The sequence below is a fragment of the Hordeum vulgare genome, chromosome 4H, assembly GCF_904849725.1.
Source record: "Hordeum vulgare subsp. vulgare chromosome 4H, MorexV3_pseudomolecules_assembly, whole genome shotgun sequence".
Lineage (NCBI taxonomy): Eukaryota > Viridiplantae > Streptophyta > Magnoliopsida > Poales > Poaceae > Hordeum > Hordeum vulgare.
Window position 1 is genome coordinate 608,906,893 of NC_058521.1, and position 10,470 is coordinate 608,917,362.

The following is a 10,470-nucleotide window of genomic DNA, read 5'->3' on the forward strand; positions in this document are numbered from 1 at the left end:
GGCTTATGTATGACAGAGCGTATCATGTCATGGGTTTGGATGCACTGACGGAGTTTGCACCAACTCTCAATGTGAGAAAGGGCAATGCACGGTACCGAAGAGGCTAGCAAAATATGAAGGGTGGAAGTGCCAACAATCGAATACTCATATTAGTCCGAAGAACTCATACACTTATTATCGGTAACTCTCTATCTAGTTAGGAAATTCACAAAGAGACAAGTACCCCGAGGAGGAGTGTTTGGGGGTTTGGTTATCCTTGCGCATCCTCGACTCATGGTAACATGAGGGTTCTCTATATATTCCAACCCCTCCAGAGGTTAGCGATCAATTTAGTAGCTAGAGTTCTCAACTAATTTTTAGTTTTTGAAAAAACACATGGATTTCCCAAAATACGACACCTATCACTAATAGGCTCAAGCTCTTGGCACCAATAGTCCAAACATTACTCAAATGAATACCTCAAAACTATTGCAAGTAACTACTATACTTAAATAGCAACCTCAATTACCTACTCATGCAAGACACACAACTCAGTGCAACGAGCCAACTCTCTAAACAAGATAAGCATGATAACTCAAGAGAGTTCCAAAAGCAACCTAAATAAAAGCTCTTAAAAAGATAAGTATGAAAACTAAGAGCTAAGCATGACAGTATCTGTGAAAAGATGAAGAACACACAAAAAGAATAAGCATGAAAACCTATGTTGTGTTCTAGAGTGGAATGGAGCATGTATCTCTCCCAAACAAGGTAGGCTAGGTTCCGACTTGTTATGAACAGCAAGCAAAAATAAAACAAACTAAAAATAAAATAGCGGGACGCTCCAAGCATAGCACATAACATATGAAGTGATAAAAATATAGCATGGAGATGGACGAAATGATGATTGTTGATAGAGAAGGGGATGCACGGGGGCATCCCCAAGCTTAGACGCTTGAGTCTCCTTGAATGTTTCTTGGGGTGCATGGGGGCATCCCCAAGCTTGAGCGCTTGACACTCATGTATCTTCTTTCATCATCTCCCATCGCATACTTGAAAACTCCCTTCATACGAAACTCATCATAAGCTCATTAGAGTGGTTAGTACCCTTAATAGAATAATTCATCACCTGCTGGAAATAAAGATTTTCATGAAAATCTACTGCTTCTCATGATTTACAAAAGGTTTTTGAAAATAAAAAGCAAGCTTAGGATTCGCAAAACTATGGAAACGCAAAACATGGCAGAATCTGTGAAAAACAGAACAGCAGGTAGTAAATAATTTATTCGAGGCACTTCTGCAACTCAAATAAAAAAACTGAGAACAGATGCCAGAAAGGCAATTATATAGAGCAGGCTTTCAAAACAATTCAGATCAAAAATATGATCTGGTGATTTTTGGTGAATTTTTCTGTCAAGCAGACAAAATCTGTTTCTGGACAGCATGTCACAACTTTTGAACTTTCTTGCAATCGGAGGCTATAACTTGGCACAAAGCTAAAAAATAAAGATACAATGATGTTGCTACAGTATTAACAAGCATCAAGACCAATAAAATAGAAAGCAAAAACAAATTGGGTTGCCTCCCAACAAGCGCTTTCTTTTATGCCTTTGAGCTTGGCATAATGCAAGAAGATCAGGTGTTATCAACGCCAAAAGAATAACTTGCCCGAGTAACGGCCTCATAATGTAACTTAATATTATTTCTAGGGAAGTGTTCCATTCCCTTTTTAAGAGGAAATTGGAATTTAAATATTCCCTCTTTCATGTCAATGATAGCACCAACGGTGCGGAGAAAAGGACGTCCCAAAATAATTGGACATGAAGGATCACATTCAATGTCCATAATAAGAAAATCAACGGGCACATAATTATCATTGAAAATAATAAGCACATCATCAATTCTCCCTAAAGGTTTCTTTATGGAAGAATCAACCAGACGAACACCAAAAGAACATGGATCATAAGGTTTCCAATCAAGCATGTCATACATTATTTTGGCCATAACGGAAGCACTAGCTCCAACATCACACAGCAAAGCAAGAGATATTATTAAATTTAATTTTGACCATAGGATCCCAACCATCTTCTAGTTTTCTAGGAATAGAAGTCTCTAGCTTAAGCTTCTCCTCCATAGCTTTGATAAGAGCATTGATAATATGCTCGGTGAAGGAAATATTGAGTGTACTAGTGTGGAGGTCTTTAGCCATTCTTTGCAAAAAGGTGATAACTTTGGAGAGACTACAATTGTCAAAATCAAGTTACTACCATTAACTAAAGTGGTAGTAATGTCATCTAAGCTCATTCTTTTGGTAGTCTCTAAATTCATAGGACCTTCTTGTCCTATAGTTGAGGTATTAGCATCATCATTAATAGGTCCATTGGGACTAGGAGTGCGATGGGTGCTAAAAGTTTTGAGATCCTCAACAACTTGTATAGTAGCAATGGTAGTGTGTGTAGGAAGGTTGTTACTTATCTATTCCTCTTCTTTTTCTCTAGCCCATCTCTCTTTAAGTTTTGCTAGCATTCTTATGTTCTCATTAATTTGGACTTGGATAGCATTCATGGGTGTGGTGTTCCTTCCTCAAGTGGGGAGTTCTAATTTTAAGCATCTCTACATCATGAGCTATGTTGTCCACCTACAAAGAGAGACTATCTAATTTTTCTAGTTTCTCTTCTACACTCTTGTTGAAGGCTTCTTGAGAAGTGATAAAATCCTTAAGCATGCTCTCTAATTCAGAAGTGGAGTTTTTGGTTGATGGCTTCTTGAGAAGTGATAAAATCCTTAAGCATGCTCTCTAATTCAGAAGTGGAGTTTTTGGTGCTAGAATAATTGTTATTGTTCCCATAGTTGTTGGATGGGAACGGTCTAGGATTGCTACCAAAATTTCTCCTATAAGCATTGTTATTGAAGTTGTTCCTAGAAATAAAATTAACATCCACTTGCTCTCTTTCTTGAGCAACCAGAGAATTTAAAGGAACATCATGAGGATCATTAGGAGCTTGCTTAGTAAGTAGGGTCATGATCATGCCAACCTTATCATTAAGGGAGGAGATTTCCTCAACATAGTTTACCTTCCTATCTGTTGGAGCTCTCTCGGTGTGCCATTAAGAATAATTTGTCATCATCTCATCCGATAGATATGTGGTAGCACCAAGTGTGGTTGACATAAAGGTTCCTCCCGCGGACGAGTCTAACAGATTTCGCGAGGTAAAGTTCAATCCTGCATAGAAAATTTGGATAACCATCCAAGTAGTCAAACCATGTGTAGGGTAATTCTTAACAAGAGATTTCATACGTTCCCAAGCTTGAGCAACATGTTCATTATCCAGTTGCCTAAAATTCATAATGTTACTCCTCAACTGGATAATCTTAGCACGCGGGTAATACTTCCCAATAAAAGCATCTTTGCATTTATCCCAAGAATCTATGCTATTCCTAGGCAAAGATTGAAGCCACACTTTAGCTCCTCCTCTCAAAGAGAAAGGAAAAAGCTTAAGTTTAACAATATCACCATCTACTTCTTTATATTTTTGCATATCACAAAGCTCAACAAAATTGTTCAAGTGCAAAGCAGCATCATCTCCAGCACCGGAGAATTGATCTTTCATAACAAGGTTCAGTAAAGCAGGTTTAATCTCATAGGACGTGGCTCCAGTGGCGGGCGCAGCAATAGGAGTGCAGATAAGTCATTTTTGGTGTGACTAGTGAAGTCACACAACTTGGTGTTCTCAGTGGTTCCCATAGCAGCGGCAACAAGCAAAAGCAAATCAACTTTTTTTTTGGGGGGGGGGGGGTTTGGTATAAAACTCTAAAGCAAAAACTAAAAAGAAAACTAACAAGACTAAAAAGCAAAGGTAAAGGATAGCGTGCAACTCCCCTATCTTGAAGACTGGAGTCCCCGGCAACGGCGCTAGAAAACTTTGCTTCATGACGAGATGATGTATATACTTATCGCACCTCATTGGTTACCCCAAGTGGAAGGTTGAAATGTAGTCAGCAACAAGTTTTCCCTCACACAGGAACGATAAGGTTTATCGAACCAGGAGGACTCCTAGGCTCAACAAGTAGGTGTCTTCCACCCTGGCGCTAGCAGAAGACATGGACCTGCACACACAATAAATAACTTTGCTCCCAACGAGTACAGAGAGGTTGTCAATCTCTCCGGCCTTGTAGTTTGCAAATGATCAAAACACAAGCGGGGAGGTAATAGTGATTGCAACGGGAAAGTAAATGAAAGCGGTAAATGATGGAGGTGTAAACAATGATGGTGATATGGACCGGAGTCACATGATGTTCACAAGTGATGTCTCTCTCCTAAAAGACGATAAACAACTATGCTTGGGTAAACAAATCACGGTTGGGCAATTGACAGAATTATGAACGCACCGCAATGCTAATTATGCTACTTGATAGTTAGAGGTTCAATAGTAATGGGCGGTACGCCCAGACAAGTAGATCATTTTTTCATCAGCATCTATTTACTAATCATCCACCTTGAGATATCTATCCAGAACATATCTCCGGTATTAAGTTGCGAGCCCCACCCAAAGTGTAAACTCAAACCAACGGATAACTGCATTAACGAACTATGCATAAGGTAAACAATCCTTGCAACCATGGTCACAAGCACCGTTGTTTTCTCCCTGGTGGCAACATCACATCCCCTAGTCTCATGTTTCTGTCACTCAAGCTAGACATCGAGGGGCATGAACCCACAATCATGCATAACGCTCCCTCTTGGAGTTACAATCTACTACTCGGCCAAAGCAATAAATAGCAACGGAGAACATGCATGAATCACTAAGGAACATAATATAAAAGGATAATCAAATATATAACTCATAACAATCTGAACATAATCTCATAATCCATCGGATCCCAACAAACCGAGCATAGCAATAGCAAGAGAATTACATAGATGCCTTGATCATGTAGGGCAGCTCACAAGGACTAACCATTGAAGCACAAGATTGGAGAGAATACATCACATAGCTACTAGTCATGGACCCATGGTCCAAGAAGGCACGTCTTGGAAGCGTCCATGGCGGTGAAGAAGCTCCCGGAGGTCAACCCTCCCTCCGACAGGGTGCCGGGAAGAGGTCTCTTGACGCTCCCGATCTCGGAAGCGCTGCAGCGGCGGAACGATGGAGAAATTCGCGATTCTGGAAGTTGTGGAAGGGTTTCCTCTCGGGACTCTAAATATAGGCCAAAGGAGGGCACCAGAGGAGGTGGGGCCCACCCAGGCGGCCTCCTGGCGCGGCCTAGGGCTTGCCCGCGCTAGTAGGTCGTCTAGGCAGCCCCTGGCCTCTCTCTGGCCCATCTTCGGTGATCCGGAAGCTTCTATTTCGCTGATTTTTTATATATATTTTCTGGAATTTTTCGGGCTTTGGAAAATTGGGTAAAAGCCCCTGCAAAATAGACATCAGCAAACAGAAACTGGCACTGGGTGCACTGAGTTAGTAGGTTAGTCCAAATATGTGTAAAATTATAGAAAAGTGTAGCAAAACATATAACAATCTCACCCAAAAGATCATGGAACAAGCAGAAATTATAGATACGTTTGGGACGTATCAGCACAACATTTCTTTTTTATGTACCACGTTCCCCTACAACTCTATCCATCTCTTTGGTCTCCCGTCTGATGTGGCCGCTCTCATGTGTCCCCCATGTCCATCTGTGTTGGCCATGAGAGCGAGGGAGAAAAGAGAGGAGAGATGGGAGGATGAATGACTGGCTATGTGTGTGAATGGATGGGGCAAAAGTGGGTTGGCTATGATGTGGCAGACGTGTCTAGACACGCCCGGGCACCCCAAATCTTCTCCGTGTATGGGATGATCTTAAGGGGTGCCGGACAGCCCGGGAAAATGGTATAGGAATGGGGATCCAGTTGTCCGAACATTGTCCGAGTGTCCGCTGGACATATGGCGACGATTTGAGAGGTATGACAAGAGATGCTCTAAGCGGAAATTTAGTGGTAAATAGTAAATAGTGGCACAAATGTCTCCATCGACTTATGTTGTTTGCATGCATCTTAGTTTTTATGGATGCTCGTTTTTATTTTCTATTATCGCACAAATATGTGATCTGATAGGTTTTTGTGAATGGAGTAAAATTACTATGGTAAAGTGTACCATTATTTATTCTCGTGTAACAAATGCATGTTCATTGTGCAATAATTGTATTACGATATGACTGATTTTATGGTGCGAGTTACTTCCTTTTGTGTAAGCTTTACCATAATATATTCCATAAATCATGCTTGTTGTATAATATGTAAAGTAATGGTACATTTTGATGTATTTGTTTCTTGAATTGATCATGGGTTTTTAAAATGCAGTTGTTAAATGCACCTATTCCTAAACAGTTTATGTTGATCAACTACTTTTACAATCATAATTTTTCCTAAATATTGTGTGCCTTTTTTGTTGAGACATTCTCAAAGTCGACACGCGTGATAATGCACGCCTCTATGGTCTAGCATGTCCTTAGACCCACAATTCAAAGACACGGGGTGGCCTCTATGACATACTTGCAAGGGGCATTCCATTTTCCTCTTTTTGCGGACAACTCAGTGTCTACACAGAGGGTGCCCCTTCCCCTCCCCCTCCATCCATCATTTTTCCTGTGTAGGGGCACAAGAAGATCGAAACCTACAATAAATTTAGCATAGTAACATGTCTCATTTAATACCAAAGATTTAAAATCTAAAATATCGGTTCTCCTAAGATAGAACATTACTACTCCGAATGGCATTGTAAGCAATGCATGTCATTCATTGACCCTCGTCGCAAGCGGCTAAACCAAATTTGAAGTATTCATATAGCACACTATATTCAAATGCGACAAAATTACATCTGTAATGACGGCATACCACTCATTCGCTATCCACGTTGCATGGTGTAGAGAGCGCTTGTGACCTGTCACCCGTCAAATTTTGTCACTAGCAAGTTCCTTGGCGTTGAAACTGAACGTCCACGCCTCGGAACAAATACATTGTCTGTCATCGTATCTTCAAGATCAAACCGCTATCTATCAGTAAATCTAGAAATCTTCTATGAAGATATACAATTTAATTGCCTGCAGTGTGCTCTGAGTTCTATATAAACAAGAAGTGAGGCCATTTCAATTCATCCCAAACTCCCCCACAGCCATAGGAGTGTGCCATGGTTTCCCAAGTCCCAACTAGGAAGCAATTCTAGCAACACCACCTTGAAGTAAGTTATAGGGTAACCAAAGCAAGAAAGCCACCATATTCACTCTAAGGAGGGCTTGCCCTATACTCTGCCACCCAACTCCAACTATAGGCAAATCCCAAACTACTCTTCTTCCACCCTTTCTTTCCTAAAAGTTCAACTCATCCATCCCCTTCATTTCGCTGGTCCCCAAATCCCACACCAAAGAAAAGCAAATGGGCAATGGCATCACCAAAAACTCCGGCAACACCTCTGCATCGGTCGTCTCATCGGACCAAGTGCCCGGTGATATCCATGGCAACTCCTTCATGTATGTGCCAATAGCCATCGCCTTCAACAAGTCCCCAATGGGTACTGTGTTATCATCGAAAACACCCTTCTTCTCATTGTTTGGGGCAGCCATCAACGCCAACCAAGCGACGTCATCTTCAATGCCGTCCTTCCGCCTTCTTAATGAGTTGATGGGGCCGCAATCATCTGGATGCACCGTTAAGAGCTCGTGCTCCTTCGCCGCTGCACCGCTGCTACAGGCCACACCAACTAGGTCGTCCATGTATGGCCGCTTCTTCAATTCATCCGGCACCGCATCCACTATCGCCAACCAACTGGCAGGGCGGCCCTTCATGTCTGGTATGCTAGACCGCTCCTTCTCATCGTCCTCCTCCTTTGTTAGTCACCAGCCCAGTGTTTCTCATCTCATGGTTGAACATGGAGCCATGAGCTCTCGGCGTTGCAATGAGCGACCTATCGACAAATTCTTGGATGCATCCGCCTCCAAGCTCGATTTCAGGGTGCCACACAACAAGCTCCTATCAGAGGGTCCTACTGAGGCGTCAGTTATGGATTCCTCTAGCAACGGGAATCACCACTCGCCACCGAGCCACAATGTGCAGTGGACTCAAGGCATGGCCGGCGAGGACCGGTTCCAGGTGGCGCTCTCAGAGGAGCACGGGTGGGTGTTTGTGGGGATTTATGACGGCTTCATCGGTCCCGATGCAACCGACTACCTCTTTGCGAACCTCCATGTCGCCGTGCATCACGCACTCAAGGGTGTGCTCTGGGACAACATCCAGTGCAATGAACCGGCAACCACCGCCGATCACCTCTTTTTCCTGGATGGAGGCAATCACAGCCCAGAATTTGATCGTAAGCCAGCGAAGAGGGGTCGAACAGAACATCGTGAGGCAGACAATTCTGCCACGTCTGGGGGCAACTTGCCAATGCACGACGAAGTCCTCAAGGCGCTAGAACAGGCGCTGAGGGAGACGGAGGAGGCATTTTTCGAGGCAGCGGAGCAGGGCGCAGCCGACAACCCGGAGATTGGGCTGATGGGGTCATGCGTGCTAGTGATGCTGATGAAGGGCGAGGACGTTTATGTGATGAACGTCGGGGACAGTCGTGCCATGCTGGTGAGTCGACGGGAGCCTAGTCGTAACAACATCCACGGTAAGGTGGTGGCACAGGATCTGCAACAATCCAAGACCAAGATCATGCACTCACACGACATGGGTGGCCTACAGTCTGTGCAGCTCAACGCTGAACACAATACCTCCGTTGAGGAGGTACACACACTCTTAATTAGATCATCATTTATGTGATGCACTAATTAGTGATTCATGATCATTATTAAGTTTTGCTTGTTGGAATATGGGTGACACAGGAGGTAAAGAGGATCAAGGGCGAACATCTCGATGATCGCAACGCCATCATCTACGGCAAGGTGAAGGGGAAACTCAGCGTCACCAGAGCATTCGGGGCTGGCTACCTCAAGGAGGTATACACCAATCACACATTGTCTCTTTTATACTTCAGCATGCATGTTGATCAAGAACCTGAAAGTTGTGAATGTGACTTGCAATTCACGCATTGCATCATGCAAATATGAAATGGCATTTGACATTGTGAGCAATACACTTTGCTGCACGTTCCTTGCATATGTTAATATATGGAGAGTCATCAAAGTTTCCTGAAATGTCAATATTGCACACCTGATAATTCAAGGGACTCCCATTTTTTTTTACTTGGCAGCCAAAGTGGAACAATAGGTTGTTAGCGTCCTTCAAGATCGATTACATCGGCGAGGAGCCCTACATCAATTGCATCCCATCACTGTGCCACCACCGTATCGGTCCCAACGACAAGTTCCTGGTGTTGTCGTCCGACGGGCTCTATCAGTATTTCACCAACAAAGAGGTGGTTAATATGGTAGAGATGTTCACAGCTATGTTTCCTGAGGGCAATCCTGCTCATCATCTCGTCGTTGAATTGTTACTTCGGGCTGCAAGGAAGGCTGGTAAGCAACCACCTCTATACTCTGCACGACACAAGCCTGCCCGCACAAACCAGTTTTTTTGACATTGTTCGTAACTTCACATGCCTATTGATTTTCAGGTATGGACTACGATGAACTGCTCAAGATACCCCATTATGAAAGGAGGATGTACCATGATGACGTTTCCGTCATCGTGATCTCGTTCAAGGGGGGAATGTGGAGATCCTCCGTTTAGGCGATGTGTTGGTGGTGCATAGTGTGTCCTCGCTTCATAGAGTTTCAGAAGTTGGTTGCCCAGTGAGCAACTCAAGGTGTTTCAAGAGTTAATAAAGAGCTGAATAAAATGCTTCCGGTGGGCTAGTATGGTATGGTGACGTTGGAAAGGCGGGGCGAGCAGGACTGTCGAAGCACATGCACCATGAACAACTTTGTTAGGTCTTTTTTCTTCCTTCTCTTGAGAATAATGTTCCTTCATCGCCGTAAGCCCAAAACTAGTATGCATAGCTTGGCAGGAGGACTCTAGTTCTAGTATGCTTGTGTAGTTAGGTTTCCCCCGCAATTATGGTCATAGGTGATGGTAAAAAGAAGAAAAGGAGAAACTGTATAAGAGAAATAAGAATGTTATGTTTGTTCATTTGCCTATAAATGACCAGGATTGCTATATTCCACTACTAGAAGCTGACACATGCTTCTCTGCGCCATCAATTTTACCCAATTAAAACTTCTCGGAAAAATCTTTATCAGGCACTAAAAAAAGAAATATTACACTCCAAGCACATAATTCAATTCAGATTCGGTTTTCCTTTCATAACTATGCATACTATTTTTGGTGGGGGAAACATAGCATCCTCATCTTCGGTAATCCTCTTGTGGTCCTCTGACCCATATTTGTTCCTCAATACAAGTTTTTTTAGATTTTTCATTAAAAAACTACATACGGATGTATATAGACATACTTAAAAGTATAGATACACTCATTTTGCTCTGTATGTAGTCCCCTAGCGAAAGCTCTAAAAATATTTATAT

General features: G+C 42.8%; 1 protein-coding gene across 2 annotated transcripts; it reads left to right on the top strand.

Moving 5' to 3' along the window:
• The first annotated feature begins 7,062 nt into the window (after nucleotides 1-7,062).
• LOC123450060 (probable protein phosphatase 2C 31) lies at nucleotides 7,063-10,078 on the top strand. Of its 2 annotated transcripts, XM_045127463.1 has the most exons (5): nucleotides 7,064-7,802; nucleotides 7,887-8,734; nucleotides 8,833-8,946; nucleotides 9,201-9,465; nucleotides 9,564-10,078. In XM_045127463.1, exons 1-5 carry the CDS (start codon nucleotides 7,388-7,390, stop codon nucleotides 9,677-9,679), a joined length of 1,758 nt encoding a protein of 585 aa, XP_044983398.1. In that variant the 5' UTR covers nucleotides 7,064-7,387; the 3' UTR covers nucleotides 9,680-10,078. The 2 variants fall into 2 exon arrangements, with proteins under 2 accessions (XP_044983397.1, XP_044983398.1); XM_045127462.1 differs by having other exon boundaries at nucleotides 7,063-8,734.
• Nucleotides 10,079-10,470: the final 392 nt, after the last annotated feature.